The sequence below is a fragment of the Dacryopinax primogenitus genome (genome assembly GCF_000292625.1).
Source record: "Dacryopinax primogenitus strain DJM-731 SS1 chromosome Unknown DACRYscaffold_15, whole genome shotgun sequence".
Lineage (NCBI taxonomy): Eukaryota > Fungi > Basidiomycota > Dacrymycetes > Dacrymycetales > Dacrymycetaceae > Dacryopinax > Dacryopinax primogenitus.
In genome coordinates this window covers 124,877-148,345 of record NW_024467212.1, presented here as the reverse complement: position 1 = coordinate 148,345, position 23,469 = coordinate 124,877, and the positions used below count along the sequence as shown (strand labels likewise).

Genomic DNA, 23,469 nt, shown 5'->3' with positions numbered 1-23,469 from the left:
ACCATTCTGGTATCTTTGTGCTCCTCCCGGATATTCCTAGCTTCTTTCGGCACTCTCAGTGAATGGTTCACAGCGAGGTAGAAGCGACCGTACTAGATAGTACTCCTTGTTATCACTGCGCCAATCCCTGTGCAACACCAAACTTGGATCCACGGTATCGGATGTGACATCTTCGTAACGCATCTCCAGTTGCATGCCGAGGATTGCAAATGCCGGTCATCTGAATCTCATTAAATAAGCGCGAGAGAGAATAGCGCAGAGGGGCGGGTCTGGACCCTTTCCACAGACATCTCACGAAGATCGATCCATGGTTTCACTGATTATGCTTTCTGCGGTTGTGGACTTCGTCTGCGCAAATTGTTCAGCCTGCATGCTCCGGAAGTGCCATCGCACAGCAGACAACCACGAACAATATTGCGAAATCCATCTCCCTAGAAAGGAGGTAATGATTCACGCATCTTGCGGTCCTTCAGAAGGATGGCGCCATGTTCAAATGAGCTTGTAGAATAGGAAAGCATAGTAAACGTTTTGAATGGGAGTAGACGTATATTGTCACGGTATACTAGTTCAACGCGTATAGTCTGATTCCAGCAGCTGAACTTTCTCAACAAATCTAAATACATCCGCCAGCCATGGAACCTAATTATGGAAAGTCGCGCAAATCAATTCTGGCAGCTATTCTCAGTGCTTTGCAATTGGCAAAATGGTGACGTTGTCGCCAACCGGAAAGTAGAAGGTGATTCAAGCGAAGAGGCCGGCGTTTCCTAGCCCGGAGCCGCGCGGCGGAAGACTTCCCAATGTTGAGCCTACCAAAACTTCCCCTCTTATCCAGAGCCCTGATAGACAACCAGGAGCATGCTGGCGGGTTACAATTTGGTCCACTCAGCTGAATCCAATAATATACGGCCGCTGGACATGTGTCCCTTCCTCCAACCGTGTTCTGACAGGCGTTGAAATATGAACTTCTGCACAAGCGCCGTGAATTCGTTCAACCCTCTAAATCGAACGACTCCGCCGCGGTCTGCTGACAAGACGTGTCAGCTTTCCCTGTGCACCGAATTGATGGTTCTGGTGCATCTTGTCTCCCTGCAGTCAAGTCATGGAGCTATTTCTACAACACCGGCACCGGCCCTTACTTACCACCGGGTATCCTGTGACCACTAGAAACAGGTCGGCGAGCTTTCTGCAGCTTTGCTGGCGGATAGCATGCTAGAGCTTTGATGAACTCTTGTTCGGCACTTACTGCTCGTTCTGACTTTACCCGATGGACAGACGTGGAACTGTCACTGGTGACTTTGTCTAAGGTTGATGACAGCGACCCACTGGCCATGTTACTGGATACCGTATTGCAGAGTCTTCCGCGATTGCACTCGGCAATTTGCGATCTTCTCAATGGAAACTTGGTGCATTCGCGTCTGTGCTCTAATTCGATCAGTCTTTTGCCTTCTGTTTGCTCTCAACCCATTGGTTGGTAATCGCATCCTGCAGTGCGGCATGATTGACAGAGGAATGGGATTTCTTTCTCTTTCGGGAGGTTAGACGCCATCATCTTCGATTTTCTCGTTGGATCTGGAGTATCTCCCGGTACGGCTAGTCTTTGTGTTGCGCTGTCGTCCGGGGTTTGGAAGCGCCGGGGCTTTTCGTATGTCACCTCCACATTTTGCCTATGCATGTCGCGAATGGTACGCAGCAGTACCAAATGGTGAATGCTATGCATGCTCTCAGACTCCTCCGCGGCTGCCCTCCCCAGGCATCTGATATTCATATGTACGCGCGTCCGGCACTCGACACACCAAGTCCCGGACTCTATGTGCCTCCACTCCTCTTGTTTGTTCTGTTTTCGCTCGCCGCGACCTTGATCTCCGTGCGGACCAACGATACCGGTGCTGAATATTCCCCGGAATATCCAGCAAAGCAGCAATAATAATTCCACGCAGGTGAAGATGCAGTGAGAGGAGTCTCACTTGCATCTTGCATGAAGTCGATATGCACCCTCAACACGACAGGGAAATGTGCTCAGTCTTACCCTCAGCCTCCACGCAGAGCTTTCCACCGTCTCATCCAATGAAACACGCATAACTTTCCGAACAACTCACTTTGCCAATAATGACGGCAGCAAACAGCAAACAGCAAACAACCAGCGGATACGCCCCGACGCAGGCTCACGATGCTGGCTGAGACTTGCGGCAAACTGTCAACATACCGGCCAGACAGCAAGCAATCGAGGAAACACGAGCAAGTGCTGGCGCAGTGCGGTCGATAACAACTGGTGCCCGTATGTACCCTAGGCATCAATGCAACAACAACGATATCAAGAAGCGTTAATATCAAGGGGAGACAAGTACCCGCACAAGTTCGCGGCTTAGGAGTAGAGATGAAGAGAGAAGAGGATGAGACAAACTAGTGATTTTTCTCTCGCTCTCTTCACATGACCAAACTCTTGTATTACCGAGATGTATATGCGTGATTGAACGAAACCTGATGAGGTCTGCGTTGCTAGCTCTTCTGTGGTGGGCCCTATGCAATAAGGCATCCTCTTCGTAATGACAGCGATAGGACAGCGGTGATAAATACATGAGGAAGCGTCTCTGCGACCGGCATTGTACTCCTGCTCAATCACAGATTGAACGGGGAAAGCGAGGAAAGCCTGTGGGGATGAAGATTCAGCTCGGAAACGTGGCATGGGCCTGCACTCTGCGCGGTCAAACGTCAAATGGCGACTGTTAGTTAGGGTGAGCTTCCGGGCAAGAGTTAAGATGTACAACGCACGTACAGAATTACGACAGAGGGTCCCATGTCAATAACCAACACAATGGATCGCCGACATCAGCAGTACCGCATCCATCCTCCCAGATCTCGAGTTGCACAGACACTCATATTTAAACGGCGCTCTGTCCCGCTCTTCAACATGTATCCAACCCTTCAACTGGCTTTCCCACTCCACTCTTTGTCCTCTTCTCGTGATCGGGATCGGCGCGTGGTTGTTCGTGCATCCGTTGGTGTGGTAGGAGGGATAGCGACTTCCTCTCGTTACCCATAAACAGAGGATACAAGCGTTGTTTGATCTGAGTCTGGGAACAGAGTCGACGAGGGATAAAGGCGGATGTCTGCAGAACTGGACTGCGGATGCACGAATCTGGAAGCGAGGGAAGCCAGGTGGGGTATGTGCCTTACTTCGATGGTGTTCTTCACTCAACCGATGTTGGAGATGGACCGGGCCGGTCGTGACTTTTTCACACGACAGTTGCGGACGGAATTGTATGCTTTCACCAAGCTCTTAAAAAGGGATGGGTGACGCATTTCTCTCTTTCACAGACAAGAACATGGCCAAAGCTTTCAAAAAAGCGAATATATGAAGAGTGGAACAAGGAACAGGGTGGCTGTACCGATTGCCATCGATCGGCGGTAAGGGCATCTCGGCGATCTGTTGTGATCCCTGAGCGGGTAATGAACCTCGCGTGTCCCACGCGTTGACGACTCATGCCTCGAGGCACACACGCTCACAACCGAACTTGGCCTGTCCCTCCTCCTCACCTCTTGCCTTGCTCACTCCACGCTACACTTACTCCTGCTCTGCTGGAATTTTACCCGCTTTACTCCTGATTTCAAGGGGGTTTGACTCTTCGCCGTTGGGGCCGCAGCCCGCTGGCATCATTTGACCCGCCGCCTGCCTTTTCCCATTCAATTTTCGTATCCTCCGCACTCGCTTTGCACCATACTACCGATCGACCAACAGCCAATTCATCCCATATCGTGCGCAACGGTTCGCTCAAGTATCCACACACAGCCTTTTAATTGCAATCATCACTCTAGCATCAAAGTTCTCTTCATTTACGACCACCGGAACGATCATCGCGATCTACACGATTTGCACGATTCTGAGCTCGGTTTGTGGCTGAACGACGACTGACGATCGAGGGACTTGTTACGATACTCGCATCCAACGCTGAACTGCAATCCAATATTCCAGACGTACAAGACCTGGCACACACTACCTTCTACCCCACTACGCCGGCAATGGCGCCTCCCTTTCCCCCGCCCTCTTTTCCACATCCTCAACCGAACCCCACACACTTTCACCAGGAACGCGCCCAGTATCAGACCATGGCACCTCCACCTGTACCAGCGCAGCAGTTTTTTCAGGACCAGACGCACCACCATCGAGCAGGATCTCACACTTCTTCGTACTCGCATCATTCCCACACCTCACAGCAGTCGCAGCAATCCCAACGTTCGCAGGTATCGCAGCAATCTCAACATTCGCAAGTCTCGCAGCAGTCTCAACATTCGCAGGTCTCACAGGTCTCCAAATACACTCAGGGCTCTGCAGCACTCTCATCAACTTCATCTGCACCGACACTCCTCTCCCTCTCGCTATCTCCACCATACTCCTTGACCTCATCCTTCGATCATTCCCCTTCCCCAGCTACTCCTTCTCCTGCACAACAGAACGGTGGTTTAGGGGATTTGAGCAGCGTGTTGAGCGCACTGCAGGAGCTGCATCCCGGTGCAGCGCGGGTTAGAGAAGGGGAAACGCGTACCGGGACTCGAGCAGGGACACCTCGAGCCTCCCCGCCCCGCACGGGTAGGCGATACGGCACACCCTTTCCTCCGAGTGCTCAACACGATGAGGACGACCTAGACGACGATGAAGAAGAAGACGAAGTCGATGAAGAGGAGAGCAGCCCGCCCTCCCCCAACTCCGAAGCTGAGCTTTCGACCGTATGGAGCGGACCGCTCAAGGACATCTACCTCCTCCCCTCTGAGCGGGAGAACTCGGACGACGGGGATGACACTAGTGATCCCAGTCCAGTACTCAACGCTTTTCTGCCCATGCCCACGCCGGTCCCGTTTGAAATTGCGAGAGGGAGGAGGGTCACCCCCACCGGTCATGCTACGCCTCTTCCAGGGCCATTTGCGCCACATTTCCTCCAAATGCACCCCAGTTGGGCACAGGCACAGGTGAATGAAGAATGGTTACATGATCCGGCCGCTAGCGGAGGGATGAGTGACGACCCGCCCTCGTCGGACCCTGCGGAACTCGGTGACTTTGAGAGCGTTTTGGCCTATCTTCATTCGCAGACACGACCTTTAAGGGAACTCGCACATACATCAATGTATTCTTCCAGCACCGGTGTGGATACCAATATGAGGACCAACAGCAGCACGAACTACTACCCGACCTCTGGGTACTACCCCGGCCCCACGCAGACATACGATTTTGCCGCACCGCCCACCACTGGCGCGCAGAACGCAGGCAGTGACTCGGACAGCAAGCGCCGTGCGTTACTAGACGACCTTGTCCGCTATGCAGGGGTGGGCGTCGTCCTCCAGGGTGCAAGGGCGGGCAGCATCCTAGACGAAACCGAACCGGACGACGTGGAGATTGATCTGGAGTTGGAGGGCGAGACGCTCACAGGGGATTCGCTCCATTCCCAGGCATATGGCGGGATAGGAACTGTCATGCCCGGCGTGTCCGCGGGTGCATGGGCAGGAACTCTGTGGGCCTCTAATGTTGGTGGGCTCGTTGGGCAGACACCAAAGACGCCCGTGAAGATCCTCCTTCCCTCATCTGCTGCTGATCATCGTCCCCTCCCGCTTCCACCTACCCGTGCTCAGCCTACACCGAACGCAAAGAATAAAACTCACCAGCAACCCAGCGCCGTTACCAGCAAGTCGAAACACACGAAGGACTCCTTGCCTGCAGCTCTCGTCCCCCTCCCTTCCCTAGCTCCTCCAGACAGGCTAGCGAAGTTATGCCAGAAATTAATGATCGAATTCCCCTTAGAGAGGGGATTGCTAGAGATGGGGATGCGGGAAACGGAGAGGTTTACGAGGAGGTGGGGGACACAGCTTGCTATAGGGGAGGGTGAAGAGGAGCTCGGACAGGAAGGAGGAGAGGTACACGTGTTTATTGATCAGTACGTTCACTCCTTTATGGAGAATCGGAGAGAGGCTTATCTTCTCATCCAGCTCCAACATCCTAGTAGGCTTCCTCGAGTGGCTGAAGCTGAATCCCCCACCACCTTCACATCCCTCTCACCCTTCGCACCCGTCCCATGCGAGCCACACCCAGACAACGCCGACAACGCCATCCGGCAAACCCAAGCATATGCTCTCCTACCCTTCTCTTGCTCTGCTCCTCGAGCGCGGTCGTCCTATCACGAAACGTGTCCTGGTCGCTTCCTCACCATTGTATTCGTCCCTCGAACCGATTGAACTCTGCGGGTACGAAGTGAGTGTGTTACAGAGGGTACCACAGAAGGCGCGCGAACGGGTCAGCCAAGCTGCCAGCCGTGCGAAGGGCTCTTCGCCTGGCGGTCCGGGTGGCAAAGGAGGCAAAGGCAATAGTCCACAGGGGCCAAAGGCGGTCAGCGTGGGCGGCGCCGCGACGCGAAGGAAAGGCGTAATTACCAAACCCTCTGCCAAGCAAGCCGCCGGCGACAGCAGTGATACCGACCTGGCGCCTGCCACGCCTATGCGTGGTTCTCTCGCTGGCATTCCGGTCCCTACCCCTCAATCGGGCTCTGCAAGCACGAGCGCAGGAAGCAGGCCCCCGAGGTTCAAGGAACAGGCAGTGGACGAGCTCCTTCAATTACATATCTACAAGTCGATCCTTTCACACCCTTCCGCCCCCTCCCACCCAGGATCACCCCAGCAGAGGAACACGTTGGTCATCGCCACGGGTGACGCCGCCAGCTCGGAGTTCAACGAAGAGGGCTTTGTAGGTTGTGCTAGAGCGGCTGTGAGAATGGGCTGGAATGTCGAGGTTGTTGGTTGGGCGAATGGTGGCGTGGGCAAAGGCTGGTGGAAGCTACTCGAAGAGTTGCGTGCAGAGGCCCGCGCTGAGAAAGACGATACCCGTGACGCTGATAAGCACTGGGTGAGCGCCAAGAAATCTGGTGGGATAGAAGACAGGCTGAGGGTGATGGGCCTCGAGGAGTGGGGATGGGATTTGCTGGAATGAGGAGAATTCTAACGACCACATAACTTTACTTACCTTCATGTTACATACCAAAGGAAACGATGCTGAAGATGATAAGGGGAAGGGGGTATTGTGGAATTCAATTATGTGTATTATATTGTTCAGTTGAATGAAAGTTACACCTCTCTGCTGCACGACTGATTCAAATTCTAGGCCTTTCGTCGCACTTTTTTAGGAAACACGAGGCCATGCACTGCCTTCATCACCTCCGGCCAACTCATACCTTCTCCATCGTGTGTATGACTTTGTCTGGGCACACATCCGCGACGATTCCGCTTCAGTCTTTTCTTGGAATGAATGGTTTGTTCTTATTGCACTCAGACGTACACAACCTGAAGGGAGATCCCCAGATTGGACTCGACTTGTCAAGCACCAATACGAACGAGAGGGCGCTTGAAGGACATCGACGGGAGTATGAGCTTAGACGAATGCTGGAGTCCCGTCGAACACCCAAAGACTCTGGGAGGCATATGTGGGCGTCAGTGCCGAGTGTCACGACGGAGGAGTCCGAGTTCGACGTCCAGGCAGCTATCGAGGCTATGGGCAATCCCATGCCTTTCACTCTTACTGATCAGATCAATTCTTTGGTACGCCCGCTATCGTCATGCTTTCTGGGAAGCTGGACCACCGGCGCTATATCGCATGAATGACGACGATGGGCGCTTCTTCGCTTGCTCTCACGTTATCTATGCAAACCTTATGATACATTCACCAGATCCGCATCATCCCTACCGCTTCATTATTGACGAACTCGGCATTATTCCTATGACACAATACGATGCCCTCATGTACAGGCGATATGAAAAGGGAGTATGTTCACAGATCTTCTGTGTCGTTTTCGTGTGCGGAAGTACCCGAGTCTTGAAGGTTATGGAGAACGACTCACTATGGGGGAGGACGATCGAAGAAAGCGATTCTTGGAAGATATCTCTCATTGGTGCGACGTCGTCCGATCTTCGTTCTGATATTTTGGGTGCTGAGTAGAACAAACGTTGATAATAAATTAGAGGCCAAAATGTCGACCATGTATTATACATTTACCCCTGTACAGGAAAGAAAATGGAAATTCGAACCATGCTGAACGTCCTCATCGATTGTTGGAGAGATTTTGTTTGCTGACCATCCCAGTAAGTACAACCCAAGATAAGAATATCATGCCAAGTGGACGAATTTCGTGAGGTAAGGAACGGCCGAGGCCCGTAAGCTGATAAACAATCTGCTTACGTCATCTCAAGGCTGTGCGGTTCCTGAGCAACAATCACCATGCGCCTTCCATTCCAGTTGAGTCCTTCCCTGTAAAATTTCCTCTGGGAACAACTACAAGCCAACCCTCCCATCTGTGCTCTCCCGGCCGAGACGTTATAATCAGCTGCATTTGACGCCAGCTACTATTGACGCTCGTAATTTCTGGCGCTTCATCAATAATTTTGTGCCCGGTTGCACAGGATTCCAGCCAGCAAACCCGGAGTATCCGGGACATCAGGTCCATCTGACGCCCATTTCTTATGTCAGAGCGCTGAATGGCTTACTTCTTGCCATAACCACCAACAGTGATAGCTTTCCACGATGATCTTCATCCAACTGCTGTTTTGGGCGCTCACGTTCAGCGGTTCTGCACTGGCTTGGCAGTCTTTCTTAGTCAAGGAATCTGTCTCTGTCATACCGCGGGGATGGACAACAAGCAGCAGAGCACCTCCCGATCATCTTTTGCGGCTACAAATTGGATTACGTCAGGCTGACCCAACGTCTTTGTATGATGCACTCGCCAACATCAGTGATCCAAGACACGTGCAGTATGGCCAGCACTTGGAAAAGGAGCAAGTCGAGGCGCTTGTTCGTCCCCACCCGGTTTGTTGATGTTATTTCACAGGTTCCCTTGTCAATCTAACAATGTATCAGGATGCCTCTGAATCAATCGAAGCCTGGCTTTCACATCACGGCATCCCAGCAGGATCTGTCAGCCGAAACGGAGCAGGCGACTGGCTTAGTATCGAAGTTCCGGTGCACAAAGCCGAGCACATGTTGGACGCAGAATATCGCATCTTCGAGCATGAAGACGGTTCGTCAATCGTGCGTTGTAGTAGTTGGTCGCTACCAGCCGACTTGTATGAACACGTGGAGTTTATCCAGCCTACTACCATGTTTGGTTAACCCTTTCCTTTTTTACTGCCACCCGCTCGAAATTGATTAATATCAGCGCGCCTCAAGCCACAAAGGTCTTTTGTCCACTCGGTATCACCAGGAATCGTCCTGGCAAACCCTATCGACTGCTCACACTACGTTACGCCGGACTGCATCAAGGAGCTGTACGGCATAGGCAGTTATCGACCCAACTCTAGCGCTCCCAATCATCTAGGCATTGCAGGGTATCTTGAAAGCTACGCTAATGTGAACGATACTACATTTTTCTATCAAGAATTCGCTCCTAAGGCCTTCGCGGACGATTTCACTTTTTCGGTTGAGCTCATCAACAGTACGTATGTCGTTATTATCAATGCTTATTATACTCATGCGTAGCCCCTAGATGGTTTTAATGACCAGTCCGAGATGGCGGCTAGCTTGGAAGGAAACCTGGACGTCCAATATGGAGGCTCATTATCTTTCCCAATACCGAATACCTACTACTCCACTGGTGGTTCCCCCCCTTTCAACCCATCCAGCGGTACTCCCCAGAATACTAATGAGCCGTACGCGGAATTCCTGTCATACATTCTCAACAAGTCCAATAGTGAGCTGCCCACCGTATTGTCAACGTCATATGGGTACGCCGTAACTTGTAGGTTTTTGCCGCGGTCGTTGAATCTCTGTTTCAGGGATGAGGAGCAGACAGTTCCGTATTCTTATGCTGTCAGCGTCTGCAATCTTTTTGCTCAGCTCGGTGCCCGCGGCGTGAGCGTCTTGTTCAGCTCTGGTGATGGTGGTGTTGGAGATGGCAAGGGCCCTGGACAAGACTCGCTCACTTGCATCTCAATCGATGGGAACTACACCCCCATGTTCCTGCCTTTTTTCCCAGCCACATGTCCATATGTCACTGCTGTTGGAGCAACATCTGGTGTGCCCGAAACCGCCGCCTCGTTTAGCGGGGGAGGATTCTCCAATTATTTCTCAAGACCTTACTGGCAGGGTATGTTCAACCTTCAAGTTTGCAATCTCTTTCGCTGATCATTTTGCAGAGGGTGCTGTGAATGCTTATACCCCGCAAATACCCAGCTCGTATTCTGGATTCTATAACGCCTCAGGACGAGCTTATCCAGGTGTGATCATTCTTTTCTCTTTTACAGCATGCAGCCAGCTCAACCCTATGTCGAGATGTGTCCGCGCAAGGCGATAACTTTATCATCCGACAAAGTGGAAATCTCACCACTGGATTTGGCACGTCTTGCTCAGCTCCGACATTATCCAGCATCATTGCATTACTTAATGATTTTCTCATGGCTCGGGGTAAAGCGCCCCTGGGCTTCCTGAACCCTTGGTTGTGTTTGTGGACATTCGTCGTCATCATCCCCCGAGCTGACATTATGTGTTAGATATCATTGGATCTACTGGGTTCAACGATATTGTAACTGGGACCAATCCGGGTTGCGGGAAAAACGGATTCAGTGCAGCCGTTGGTTGGGATCCAATCACCGGAGTCGGCACGCCGAATGTCACTCGACTCATGAGTCTCCTGTCATTATCATTATAATATACCGGTCTTCATCCTTGATTTGTTCAACGGTCTATCCGATCATTGCTATCCGCATCCGAGATCTGAACTGAACTGAGATGTGCATCGGGACAAGACAGACTGCCGTAACATGGGCCATTCATGGGGACAGCAATTGTCAGCCTTCAGTTTGACCAACGCATCGAAATCCAGAAGACAGTCTATCGATGGCGGCATGGTGTCGCAAACTTGTGAGCATCATGGGGACAGCATCATTCTCTGAACTATGTTTGAAATAGAATCGCCCATGACGTGCCATTGCGCGATAATATTGCGTGCATACTCGGTAGGGTCACCGCGGGGAAGCGCGTCAACTCCACAGAACAAGGGTTTCGGTTGAGCACATTGACTTGTGCTTACTACTGTATCTCTTCAATAGGGAGCGCCGAAGCTAGCCCGACAATGCGTTTCTGGACAAATGAATGGCGAACGATGCTTTGACATAAACACCGAGAGGAGCTCAGGCACCGCCTGGAGCACGCAATAATGCAACAATTGCGAAGAAATCGCTATCGCGGAGTCTTTCAAAAGATCATCTTGCACTTAAGGAGTGTTCTGCTGTATTTCCGCTCTCTTTCACGGTCTTCTAAACATGGCTTCGACCAGAGCTGAAGACAACCTGACGGTGGTGCACCTCGAGAAGAGCGATAACTCTGAAGTGGTGGCGGTCGAGATTGTAGATCAAAAGAAGCAGAAAATCTCTTGGGCCGGTTACTTATGGGACACGGCTGACCTTCCTCCTGACGAACGGTGGCTCTTGTTCAAAGTCGATGCGTCGTTACTTATATTTGCTTCAGTGCGTTCGCACACCATTGACTGAGATCTTATATACTAATCACTTGCAGCTCGGGTACTTCTTGAAGAACTTGGACCAAGTAAGATGCTGTCTTGCTCTTCCGCTTGTGCTGATTTTCTTCTTCAAAGTCGAATGTCAACAATGCTGTAAGTTGTTGCTTGATCCCAATTGCATCGGCGCTGAGGATGTACACAGTTCCTGAGTGGCATGAAAGAAGACCTGTGCGTTGGAACAAATCCGGGCGAGTAAACAACGCTGACACTTGCCTATTTTCCAGATCAATGTACGGCAACGAGTTAGTGACCGCTACCTCAATATGGACGGTTGGATATGTCATTGGACAGGCGAGCTCCTTTTCTACTTTATCAGACACAATATCAACCATCTCTCAGATACCGTCCAATTTACTTCTCACCCGCATATCACCCCGTTGGTTGATCCCCGGTGTACGTTTTCCCATATATTCCCTCCTCCATCCCTTTTATTCGGCGGCTTATCGTAGCTGGAAATTGGCTGGGGATTGGCGACACTGGGAAACTATGCTGTCAAGGATATCAAGGCATTATACGCTTTGCGTTTCCTTGTAGGATTGTTTGAGTGAGTAACGACACGTGGCACTCTGCCTGGACATTAACGGGATGCCAGATCTGGCTTCTACCCGGGAATTCACTACATTTTGGGCTGCTGGTCAGTACATCGTCCTAGTGTTGTTTTCCCCGCTAATTCCATCAAAGGTACACTCCAAGAGAGTTGTCAAAGCGCAGCTACATTTTCTGGGTTTCGGGTAACCTGGGTACCATGTTCAGCGGATTTTTACAGTCAGCGGGTGCGGTAGTGGGATGCTCCAACAAGAAACACATTCGCTTACGTGTCGACAGCTTATACAAATCTTGGCGGGGTCAATGGGTTGCAGGGATGGAGGTAAGTGACGAGGACTGCGATGGCCTTTACTCATGCCTGGTAGATGGCTATTCATCGTGGATGCCGTTATTACTTTGCCCATCGCCCTGTTCGGCCTGGCTCTTCTCCCCGCACTTCCATGGTATGCAAAGCCTACGTTCTGGTTGAGTGAAAAGGCAACAAAATTTATCCGTCAATTATATGACTCCTCATGCTGATACCCGGAAACAGGAAATAGAAATTGCGCGCGCTCGCATGAAAGCTATCGGACGTAAAGGCAGCGAGCCTTGGAGCTGGGTCGGTTGATATTCTGCACCCTCATAGTTTGAAATGCCTGAAAGACAAACCAGGCCAAACTTCGTCGTCTTCTAACTGGATGGCATTTCTGGATTCTACGTGAGTCATTGGCCTGATTCCAAGTCTTTTCGACTGAAAGAGCGGATAGCCATGCTATATGTAATCTGGAACAATTCCAGTATTCAAAGCCCAATGGGATATTGGCTCAAGAGCTTCAACAACGTCCCGGCCCCGGTGCCCGGTGTGTCCTTCACTGTATCTCAGATCAACTTGCGTAAGCTTGTATTTCAAACTGCATTACTACTGCAATGAACGCTGCCCAGTTCCTCTCCCTGGGAACGCCATCGTGGTCGTCAATTCCCTGGCTTGGGCTTGGATTGCCGACGGCCCAATGCGAGGGACGAGATGGCCATTCATCTACTTGAATGCTGTGCTGATGGTCAGGATTGGTATGCACCTCAGTCGCTGCTGTGTACTGATATCCGGTAGATCATATTCGCCGTCACCCTTCGCCAGCTTCCGATCTATCAAAGTATCACGGGACACTTCGTGATCTACTACTTGAGCAACATCGCTGTGTGTTTTGCCTCTGTGTACCAAAATGCGTTATTCACCGGAATTGTAGGGATCGGCGGGACCCATGATTTTGAACTGGATTGGCGAGATTTCCAGCGGAGATGTGCGCCCGCTCATTCCCTTAATGCTGTCATGGGCTGAGGGAGTGATGTTGTAGAACGAAGCTCGCGCCATCCTTGTCGCGATGGGCAATGATCTTGCCTACGTTGTCCAGGCAGTGGCAAGTCCCATATCTGTCCTTATATGTCACAGGATGATGTGACACGTCAATTTCAGGCGCCGAATTTCGTCTGGAAAACGACCGACTTTCCTGCCGCAACCAAAGGGATGACCTGGTCGATCGTTCTCTCCTGCCTTCTCAGTGCGTTTTTTACCCATCCATCCAGTACCATGGGTTGACTTCTGGAATCAGTATTCTGGAATACGGTCGTTCTATCCTTTCTCTGGCGTGATAGGCGCAAAGCGAAGCAGCAGATCGAGAGTGATATTACGGACGAGCCTGAAGAATCTTTGGACGGAAAGGACACAGCTACGTTCGGGCCGAGCGGAGACGTCCCAAGGTTGTCTGTGTGATGGTGTGAATCTCTGTAACGCGAATCTTAGCTAGCATATACGTTGTTATTTGGCGGTGAATGCCAGCAAACGCAACATTTCTCTCAGATCCGCGCAAGGACGTAGAGCGCACGGACCTGCTCGAAGAGGGAACAGCAAGGCGCGCAGTGCAGGTCCCCGGATCTGGCCCATGCAGCTGCGATACACCGCCTCATTGAATATGAACCAAGGTTCAAGTACTCACCAACTCGAAAGGTAGACAACTCTAGACAAGTTCCAGAAGGACCGGAGGTACATCTCCAGCACAGACGAGGCGAGAGCCAAATATGTATTAGCAAGTTGAAGTAGAAACCCACAGAGGGCCGAGCGGGGAGAACTTGGGATCTAGCCCACTCCAGGACTGCCTCATGTTGGAGGATGGGACAATCATTAGAGACGTTGCGCAAGCTTGCTCCCGGCTTGGATGAGTCCAAGTGTGTTTTTGAGCCCGATCGGATGGACAGAAGCCCAGGGAAGGTCCACTAGGACCGCGGTCTGAAAGAGGACAGGCAGACGGTCCAGAAGAGGAAGGAGATGAGGGAAGACCATACGCTCTGCCCCTCTCCCCTCCCCAGACCGGGCCCATGAGGAGGGAACTCGCTAGCTGGTCAAACGGCCAGCTATGAGCCACAGGACGAGAGTATCCAGTCCGCCCTATACTCACCCCGGTCCATACAAGTGTGGCAGGCTGGCTTAGGACCCACGTCCGAGATGAGCATGAACATGCGAGAATCGGGGGAGGTTCTCGATCGCACGATAGACCAGGCAGGAGCCGGACATCACCTGGTTCAGCTGGAGCTCCTGTGCCAGCTGCAGGAGGAATTGAAACCAGCCGAATACCTCACAAACAAACCACACTCGCATGAGAGCCAGGTGGAAGTGAGATCATGCTCCTGGTTTTAGAGCCTCGTCTGAGCAAGCATAGGAGTGAGAGCCCCCAGAAGTGTCGATCGTTCTGTAGATAGCGGGAGAGAACGAAAGCTGTCATAAAGTGGGGACGAGCTCCCAAGCCGGACACATGAAGACTTCAACCAGTCAACCGCACAGAGAGGGAAGGATGTGCGCGGCTTGGTGTCGTCTGACGAAGTATGGCATTCTGACGGTGTAGTGAGCAAGCGCCCAGCTGACAGGACGGCTGGGAAGAACACAAGTGCGAGAACCGTCCTCCGCCTAGGAAGGACATAGACTAGAACGGAGTCTGCAAGACGCTGGTCACAAGCAGATTTCTACCACCAAAACATATCCACCTTGGCGCTGCACACCTGTACAGCCCACAGGATATAATACGATGATCGTTTTCTGCTTGGGATCAACGCCATGCAGAGCTGAGAGGTGCGGAGAAGGGAGGTGCAAGCTGCAAGAAGCTGGTCCCAAGCTCATTGCAATCAGAGATATATCCGCCCTTGGGCTGTACAAAGGTACAGCCCACAGGAGATAGCACGACGATGGCTTCCAGCCTGGGATCGGCGCCCCGCGAGAGCTGAGAGTTCGAAGGGAGCTGCAAGCTGCAAGAAGCTGGTCCCAAGCGAGCTTTGCCATGACCATCAAGACAAGTCCACCCTGGTTCTGCACATCTGTACAACCCAAGGGAGAAGATAGCACGACGATGGTTTTCCGCTTGGGATCGGCGCTCCGCGAGCACTGCGAGATGTGGAAAAGGGAGGTGGAAGCTACAAGACGCTGGTCCCAAGCAGGTTACTCTCCAGATATATCTGCCTTGGTGCTGCACACCTGTACAGCCCAAGGGAGATAGCACGACGATAGAGCCCCGCCTGGGATCGGCGCCTCGCGAGAGCTGAGAGGTGCAAAAGAGCGGACAAACTCAAACTCAAGGCGAGAAATCGTACCTTTCCTAGTCGAGTCTCGGGTCTCATGTAGCCTCTCTCCGGGCAGACAGAGGATCCGTACCCCGACTCAAACACATTCATCGAAGGAGTAAGGAGTAAGAACGGCCATGTTGGGGAGGATCGTTATCTGGCCAGAGGTAGGACTATGAGCGGGTCAGCGTCCAGCGTCCAGCGAGGACCAGAAGCAGAGCGTCAAAAGGAGACACGGGGGGACGATGTAAGCCAGGAAAGGGGACATCGGTACCACCAAGCTCCTCTCGGGGCAGGAAGTGTCCCACCTATCCTGGGATGAGGTTCTCCTACTCCTACTCCTAGTCTTAGTCCTGGTCCTGGTCCTGGTCCTGAGAGGCATAAGAAAGGAGCGGTCGAATCGACCCGAGCCTGAAAGCAGACGAATGGGTGACCAAGGCGGGATAAGGAAAGCAGGAGAGCAGGAGGACGGGGAAAGCAGATGGAACGTTCTAAGCTGCCTTGTAGACCTATTATCATCTGGCACTAGGGGGAACGAGAGCTGCGGGGAAAGAGAGCTGCAGGGGGAAGAACGGGGGGAGGTAGGAAGGGTACGGGTTTATATCTTCTTGTTGGATGGGGGGGGATGTGGCTGGCGGGGATCGGTGGTAGCCTCCATTCAGGTCGACAGTTGCCGAATTGAGGATAGATCCCTGTGAACTGTGGATTTATGGGCAGATTGATCGGCAGCAGATGCAGGATCAAACAATCAAACAAGGTTAAGAGAAGTGGGACATCATCTAACGAAGCACTGATAAACACTAGAATTCCGGATTAGGAAGTTGGCTAACCTATATCCGGAAGCGATTCCCCGAAGGCGAGGGCTAGTCGCGGAACCGGAATGGGCGGAGGCGAGCGTGACCCGCCGAGGGAGTAAGCGTGAGCGTGAGCGTGACTGGTGTGAGGTTAGGTGGAAGAGGGAGAAAGAGTAGGCATTGAGTGGTATTGGGATAATATAGGTAGACACGCAGTAGTATACTAGAAAGAGTGAATAGACGCTGCACGGGTATATGGTACACGAGCGTAGTCGAGAGATGATAGGGTGTTGCAGCAGAGTACCCTATCTCATACAGTACTCTCTCGCGTACTTGCTCACTGCGACACAACTCACCAACACAGTGCATCATCTTAACATTAGTGTCTAGACTGCCAGAAGGGCGTGAGAACAAGTCAAATACACGCAGGGAAGGTAGCAGGTATAAGGTATAGGCACTTGCGCAGTTACGCGTCCCCTATCCTTACCTGACGAGGACGCGACTCACCCTTTCACTCGCACTCGCACTCGCACTTGCACTTCTGTCCGCCCTCTACTGCGGCATATCGAGTCATCTCCCATAGTACTACTAGCACTCAACGCCTTCACCCAACCACATATCACACTCGCACAAGATGCACACTCAATAGCCACCTCGCCCACCACGCCCGCACTCCAACAATCAATATGTCCATCCCCACCCCAACCGCAGCATCAAAAAAAGCAGACCAAATAGTCCACAGGTTTTATATAAAAACAGTGCTCTTACTTGCCCAAGCCCGCTTAGGGGGAGAAGAAGAAAGGCACGAGAAACGCAAGACGGATAAATGGGTGCGTCCAGGTGCCGTTAGGCATCTCTCCCTTCCAATTCCCACAGAGTACTGATCGCATGACGGTAGTTCAATATCGAAACTCCCGACACACCCCCTGCCTCCCTAACCCAAGCACTAGCAGCATATCGCGCTCTCTCGACCTCCCCACCCCCATCTTCAGGGCTAACGATCCTAACCCTCCTATACATACCTCCTCTCTCCCCCTCCCAGCTGCTGGTGCTGCACCCGGCTTCTGCTTCGTCCGCTAGCTCGTGGGGTGATGAGCCGGCGCAAGTACTGAGTCCGAGCCCGAGGGCGGTGGTTTTGGAACGGTGGACGTTGGAGCTTGGCCCGCTTTCGGCAAGTCAGTCGCTTCCTGCTGGTTACGGTGGTGCCGGTGCGAGAGGTGCGGGCGCAGCGGCTGGAGCGGGAAGTGGAGGGCCAGGAGGAGGGGTAGGGGGGGAAGACGAGCCCCTGCAAAGAGTGTACAAACGCGGGATCTCACTCTTCCGAGCTCTGTTTCAGTTACTGAGGCAGATGCCGGCTTGGGGAGTGGGGAGGAGGTTGAGGGGTAAGGGGCTGGAGGGGGGGGTTGGGTTTGGACTGGGGATGGGCATGGGCGGTGGGGAGATGGGCATGGGCATGGGCATGGGCATTGGGGGAGGGGGAGCGGGGATGGGGGGCATGGGAGGAGGGGGGATGGGAGGTATGAGACTGGGACTTGTTAGGGAAGGGGAGGAGAGAGGGGTCTTGGATTTTGGTACGTTTTTTTGCTGTGGGAGGGAAGGGAGAGGTCGCTGATGAGTTTATGTGTTCATCCTGCTACTATCTTGCTGCTGCTGCTGCTACTGTCGATTCCTACTACTTTCGGTTACTGCTACTGTCGACTCCTCCTCGCCCTCCCCTCAACGCCCAACCCCAACCCAACCCCCACAGACGCACTAGCGACCCTCATCTCCCCCTCCCCGTCAACATCCACCACCCGCCTCTCCCCCATCCCCACCCCTCACGGGCAGCTGCACATCACCTGTACATACCTGTTGCATCCCAATTTTGCACTGGGGAATAGGGAGGCGATGTTGAGCGCTGGATTCGTTTTGCAGGATAGGAGGGAGAGGGAGGGGGAGAGGGAGAGGGAACGAGAAAGGGAACGGGAAAGGGAAAGAGAGAGGGAACGGGAACGAGAACGAGAGAGGGAGAGGGACCGGGATAGAGAGTGGGAAAGAGAGTGGGAAAGGGAAAGGGAGAGGGGGGAAGGGCGGGAGAAGGGAAGGCACAGAGCGGCAGAGCGGCAGCTGCAGCTACAGGAGAGCGACAGCGGAGAAAGAGAGTACCCGTTTTCTCCTCCCGGTGCTGGACCTTCAACAGTGGGGCGAGCAGCTGGCGGATCAGGAGCGGCAATAGCATCAGCAGAAGGCAGAGGAGCAGAAGGAAGAAGAAGCGGAGCAGGAGGGAGAGGAAAGGGAGACGACATCCTCACAGAGCCTCTCCCTCCTTCCTTAGCCAGGTTCTCAAGTTCTCCGGATACGGCAGCGAGGATTGTTGCTCAAGCGCATGGGCACGCGCCGGGGATGGGAAGCTCTCCGGGACGGGAGAGCTTGAGGGCTCAGGCGGCTTTGGGCGCTAGTATGAGAGGGTCGCCTGGGGCTGGGACGGGTGGGGGGGTTCCTGCACCGATGGGGGGGAGAGCAGCAGCAAGTGCGGGTAGTGGTGGTGTCATACCTGGACCTACGAGCACGAGCACGAGCACGAGTGGGAGTACGAGTACAGGACCAGGCACAGCAGCAAACACGGCCACAGGAACAGGGACGGGAACGGGAACAGGAACGGGGCTAGCATCACTCTACGCCTCCCAATCCGCCTCCCAATCCCAGTCCCGGTCCCAATGCCAATGCCAATGCCAATCCCAGTCTTTCCCTCGCCGACCAGAGAGCCCAACAAGCCCGAGCCCCTCCCGCGCGCCTGGGAGTCCGAGAGGAGGGTACTTCGTGAGTTTGCCGAGTGGGAAGGAGTTGGTTTTTGCCCTTGGGGGTGGGAGTGGGAGTGGGGGGGAGCGCGCGGAGCTGCAGCGGGATCGAGACAGGGAGAGAGAAAGAGAGAGGGACAGGGAGAGGGAAAGGAAACTCAGCATGATAAGCGACACCAGTTCTTCCCCCAACCCCAACCCCAACCCGACAGCCCACCGTCGGCCAAGCCTCAACTCCCCCCACCCGTTCAAGCCCTCTACGTCCCCCGCCCCTCCGGCGCGAATGGGAGGTAGCACCCCTAGCCTAGGGTCAGAGCACGCGAGTCACCCCCCCAGTCCTCTAGGCGGACGGCAACTCCCCCTTCCCCTCCCCCTCCCATTCCCTTCTGCGGGAACGGACGAGCCTAGTTCTGCAGGGGAAAGAGGGGAAAGACCCAGACCAAGATACTCAAGTAGCTTCTCCCATCGGTATTCGAGTGGGAGCATCTCTCTTGCTGGCAGTCCGGCGTCGCTTTCCCTTAGGCCGGCGTCGCCTTTCCCTGTGCCTGTTGGATCGAGGATCCCGGGCAGCCCGGCTCTGGGCGGGAGTTACGCCTCTTTATCCCAGAGTCAAGCTAGTTATACCGGTCCAGGAACAGGTGCAGGAACAGGGACGGGGACAGGGACGGGAAGTTACTCCTCCCCAAGGTTCATGGGTAGTAACCCCAGCAGGACGAGTTTTGGAGGCAGGGAGAGGGAGGCTTCCGGCCCTGCCAGCACGGAGAGAGAGCGTTTGGGGAGAGTGGAGAGCGTACCGGAGGGGGAGGCGACTGGGTTGTCTGGGAGCAGGGGGAGCGGGGGGAGTGTGGTGGGGAGTGCGAGTGCGACCGGGAGCGGGAACGCGAGTGGGAGTGGGAGTGGTTTGGGAGCTGCCCAGGCACAGGCACAGGGGAGTACGGAACCCCGAGGAGGGAGGAGGTACTCGAGCAGTTTTGCCCGTAGACCTACGCTCGCCACTGCTAGCTCGACGGGATCTGCAGGCCAGCGCCCTCCCAGCGGGGGGAGTATCTCTGAGCTGCAGCTCGGGCTTCCCCGTACGGGGAGTGCCAGCCCTTCTACTGGCCCTCTACCCCAGCGCATACCGGGCGGAGTACCGCTGCCTACTCCTGCAACGCCCGTCGACCCAGATCTGCAGAATTTTCTCCAAATGCTCGAGTTTGCTCCTCCGCTATCGGCTTCCCCTTCCCAGCAGCAACTTGGCGCACCGAGACACAGCCCGAGTACGAGCACGCTCAGCACCGTCAGCCTTGGCAGTCTCCGGCGGCAGCCGTCTGATCGCCAGAGATCGGGTACGATCAGGAGCAGCACCGGCACTGTGCCCCGGGGGAGCCTGGATGCCCAGAGAGCGATAGAAGCGAGGTTTGACAGCTCGCTCGCTGTGCTCAGTCCGGCTGATCAGGTAGCTGGAACGGGCAACGTCCCTCCTCCTCCCCCTCCTCCTCCCCCTCCCCCTGGACCGAGTGGGATCAGCCGCCTCAGGCCTGTGCAGCCTCTGGACCCGTTTGCCCTGGATGAAGAGAGTTATGAGCGGCCGAGGCCTGGAGCGGGGAGCTCGCAGGAGCTTGTTGTTGGTCGACTGGAGCCGGAGGAGCAAGATCAAGAGCGTCCGGTGCGGCAGGCTAGAGCGGTTAGGGGCAGTAGGGCTGACCGGGAGACCCGGGAGCCGGAGAGGGAGCGGGAGGGTAAGGGATGGAGGAGAGTGCCTACGGAGTGAATGCGTTTCTTCCTGGTAGGCGGTGGAAGTGGACGGGGCCTGGCTTTTTCTCACCCATGGATCGTTCTCATGCAACCCGGTTTACCCATGACTCTCATGCTTATCCTCATCAACCATTATGTAACTTTTGTGCAATTTCTTATCCTATTATCCTCCTCACTGTCAACTTCAACCCCCTCGTCCCTGGTATCTGATTCAGTCCCTCCATTGTAAGTTTTTCTGACCTGGTTCGGGTGACAGGATTCCGCTTCCTAATACGTTTGTTTTAGGCATACACGGTCATCTGATGAGTTTTGATCCCCGGATGGTTTGCGGGGCTCAAATCTTCTTATCTAAAGTGTGCGAAACAGAGTCACAACCTTTCTAGGTTCGAAGAAGCACGTGGCAGTGTCGGACAGCGGTTGATGGTGCTGACCAAGTATAACAATAGTTCCACCCTTGTTTGTCTCCAACGACCTGTGCAAGCCGGTCTGGAAGACAATTCAGTGAAACGTTGCTATTGACTCATGCCACCACCTCTGATGGAACTGTCCTGCTTGCAACGTGTTTGCCGAAAACTGCTCGAAACCGCCGAGATTTAGGCGCCCTCTTGAATAGTGGACGTGATGTTCTGATATCATATTCATCTTCGCTGTCAGCAGCCAGGAATTGGGCTTCTGACTGGTCAGGCAACATTTAAGTTCATGAGACCGGAGATATGAGCCCCCCTCGTTGGGCATTGGCTCGACCACGACGACGGACGCCCGCACACATGGATCAACAGGCCGAGCTGGAGGTGCTCTTCCAGACGCTAGGCGACCTGCGGTCATATCACTCTGCCGAAAGTGAGTGCATCTCGAGAGCTACGCAGCGAAAGATGACGAGCTCGGATAGTGGCCGCTCTGTCGTGGCTTGTGTACGATATCATCATTATGATACCGCTGGAGGTTCGTTTCCATTCGTCGCATGCTGCAGCCGACTAACTGAAGACTCTACAGATCCGACACATTTGGCCGTGAGCAGGAAGAATCCATTGAAGAATAGAGGTTGACCAGCAATGTAGATCCCGGCTGACGCCGGCGAAAATTTTGTTCTATAGTTGCCGTGTAATAGGTCTCTATATTCTCTTGTAAGCACCATCGTGTACCAGAACGGCCCGATCGCTGAATACCTCTAGATTAGACACTATTGGTAAGTCAACGTTCTTGGAGGCTCTTGCAGGTGGCACTGAAACAATACGCTCCATGCTAGTTGGAACGAACTCTAATCTCCCAGACACAGTACGCTCATTTCTCCTCAATCTGCTGTGGACTGAACGCGCCTCAGTTGTGAGTTGCGTCATGCCATCATATACGTTGTATTCAATCATCCAGCTGTCGAGCGTATCCATCCTTGGGGTTCATGTGCGTCCATTCCGTTCCACCAGCCCCGCAAGACTCATAGGACAATCAGAGGTGTCGAGCTCTTGGCAATTTCTGTGAACCTCATCCAGCTATTTCGCGTCAGTGCTCTGTTCAACAGAACTCGCTGGGGTGAGATCTCTAGTCTCTGGTTTCCGATCTTTCTTACCTGGATACAGTCCTTATCCCATTATGGTGTTTGTTTGGGGGTGAGCCTACTGCCAACGGAGGAAGAAAACCGCTGATCGTATGTCAGCCAACACGACCATCTCGATTACATTATCAATCGACGTCGTTTCTTCTACTACTCTCACCTCCGCACCTCCGTTCGTCACAATCGACGGGTGCTTGTCAAGTGTTAGCCGTACCCAGCTCATGCTTGGATCGTAGTACGTTACCTCGTCCAGACCTTCTTATAACTGACTGACACATTGCAGTATCAGTAGCACTTTGTTCAGTGGTCAGCATCATCCCCTGCTGACAGGGACCCGGCTGACAAGACGATAGGCACGGCTTTTGTACTTACACTCGCTAAGCTCTACCCCTACTGGAGGATGAAATCAGGCGCAGCACCGGTGGCTACGGTGTTCGTAAGAGACGGGACGGTATTTTTCGTTATGTGAGCTCCTTGCCCTCCTTTTTCCTTTCCCCACGCTGACTTTTCCCAGAATCTTTGGTACGTAGCCATCCTTCACATGAAGGGCTGGACACAACTGACGGCGACGTGGCCCAGTGGTGGAAGTCGTCTCCCTCATCTGGGGCCAGATCATAACCCCCATCCGCCCCAGCCTGCAAGACCTCGTCAACGTCCTACGCATGGCAGTATACTCCATCTCAGTAGGCCCTCTCTTCCTGCCTCCTAGCGTCAATAGTCAACGCTAATGTCTTCTTAGGGACCACGATTGATCTTGCATTTGAGGGGAGTGGTGTCGCAGCCGAGTTATGCGACCGAGAGCAGGACGGAGGTGACAGAGGTAACTGAGGAGAGGAGAACCTCGAATGACCGAAGCGGAGGAACAGGCGAGACATCGGATTGGTCTATCCCTTAGGTTGAGTCGACGCATGCAGCAGCTGGAAGACAGAGCGATCCAGTGCCGC

General features: G+C 53.6%; 6 protein-coding genes across 6 annotated transcripts; all 6 read left to right on the top strand.

Moving 5' to 3' along the window:
- Positions 1 to 4,104: 4,104 nt before the first annotated feature.
- DACRYDRAFT_117750 (uncharacterized protein) lies at positions 4,105 to 6,981 on the top strand (the record flags this gene model as incomplete). Its single annotated transcript, XM_040770446.1, has 2 exons — positions 4,105 to 5,921; positions 5,974 to 6,981. The coding sequence occupies 2 exons, from the start codon at positions 4,105 to 4,107 to the stop codon at positions 6,965 to 6,967; spliced, it is 2,811 nt and encodes a 936-aa protein (XP_040626414.1). The 3' UTR covers positions 6,968 to 6,981.
- Positions 6,982 to 7,249: 268 nt separating this feature from the next.
- On the top strand, positions 7,250 to 7,995 carry DACRYDRAFT_95903 (uncharacterized protein). Its single transcript, XM_040777330.1, has 2 exons — positions 7,250 to 7,285; positions 7,336 to 7,995. The coding sequence occupies exon 2, from the start codon at positions 7,400 to 7,402 to the stop codon at positions 7,967 to 7,969; it is 570 nt and encodes a 189-aa protein (XP_040626413.1). The 5' UTR covers positions 7,250 to 7,285; positions 7,336 to 7,399; the 3' UTR covers positions 7,970 to 7,995.
- A 350-nt stretch (positions 7,996 to 8,345) lies between these two features.
- DACRYDRAFT_23637 (subtilisin-like protein) lies at positions 8,346 to 10,696 on the top strand. The gene is made up of 8 exons (XM_040773322.1): positions 8,346 to 8,833; positions 8,885 to 9,131; positions 9,183 to 9,458; positions 9,510 to 9,747; positions 9,799 to 10,109; positions 10,159 to 10,239; positions 10,295 to 10,462; positions 10,513 to 10,696. Exons 1-8 carry the CDS (start codon positions 8,552 to 8,554, stop codon positions 10,668 to 10,670), a joined length of 1,761 nt encoding a protein of 586 aa, XP_040626412.1. The 5' UTR covers positions 8,346 to 8,551; the 3' UTR covers positions 10,671 to 10,696.
- Positions 10,697 to 11,283: 587 nt separating this feature from the next.
- On the top strand, positions 11,284 to 13,833 carry DACRYDRAFT_90183 (MFS general substrate transporter; the record flags this gene model as incomplete). Its single annotated transcript, XM_040776949.1, has 21 exons — positions 11,284 to 11,319; positions 11,380 to 11,487; positions 11,537 to 11,566; positions 11,616 to 11,633; positions 11,683 to 11,708; positions 11,765 to 11,831; positions 11,880 to 11,933; positions 11,990 to 12,084; positions 12,133 to 12,174; positions 12,222 to 12,313; positions 12,366 to 12,408; positions 12,452 to 12,529; positions 12,564 to 12,684; positions 12,738 to 12,783; positions 12,833 to 12,958; positions 13,008 to 13,123; positions 13,174 to 13,260; positions 13,310 to 13,363; positions 13,418 to 13,480; positions 13,537 to 13,621; positions 13,673 to 13,833. The coding sequence occupies 21 exons, from the start codon at positions 11,284 to 11,286 to the stop codon at positions 13,831 to 13,833; spliced, it is 1,548 nt and encodes a 515-aa protein (XP_040626411.1).
- Positions 13,834 to 20,366: 6,533 nt separating this feature from the next.
- On the top strand, positions 20,367 to 21,107 carry DACRYDRAFT_23636 (uncharacterized protein). The gene has a single exon (XM_040773321.1). The coding sequence runs from the start codon at positions 20,426 to 20,428 to the stop codon at positions 20,990 to 20,992; it is 567 nt and encodes a 188-aa protein (XP_040626410.1). The 5' UTR covers positions 20,367 to 20,425; the 3' UTR covers positions 20,993 to 21,107.
- Positions 21,108 to 21,743: 636 nt separating this feature from the next.
- On the top strand, positions 21,744 to 23,420 carry DACRYDRAFT_109614 (uncharacterized protein; the record flags this gene model as incomplete). The annotated part of the gene is made up of 12 exons (XM_040768911.1): positions 21,744 to 21,816; positions 21,866 to 21,918; positions 21,970 to 21,986; positions 22,035 to 22,100; positions 22,149 to 22,162; positions 22,551 to 22,580; positions 22,628 to 22,760; positions 22,809 to 22,831; positions 22,879 to 22,990; positions 23,040 to 23,047; positions 23,105 to 23,208; positions 23,265 to 23,420. 12 exons carry the CDS (start codon positions 21,744 to 21,746, stop codon positions 23,418 to 23,420), a joined length of 789 nt encoding a protein of 262 aa, XP_040626409.1.
- Positions 23,421 to 23,469: the final 49 nt, after the last annotated feature.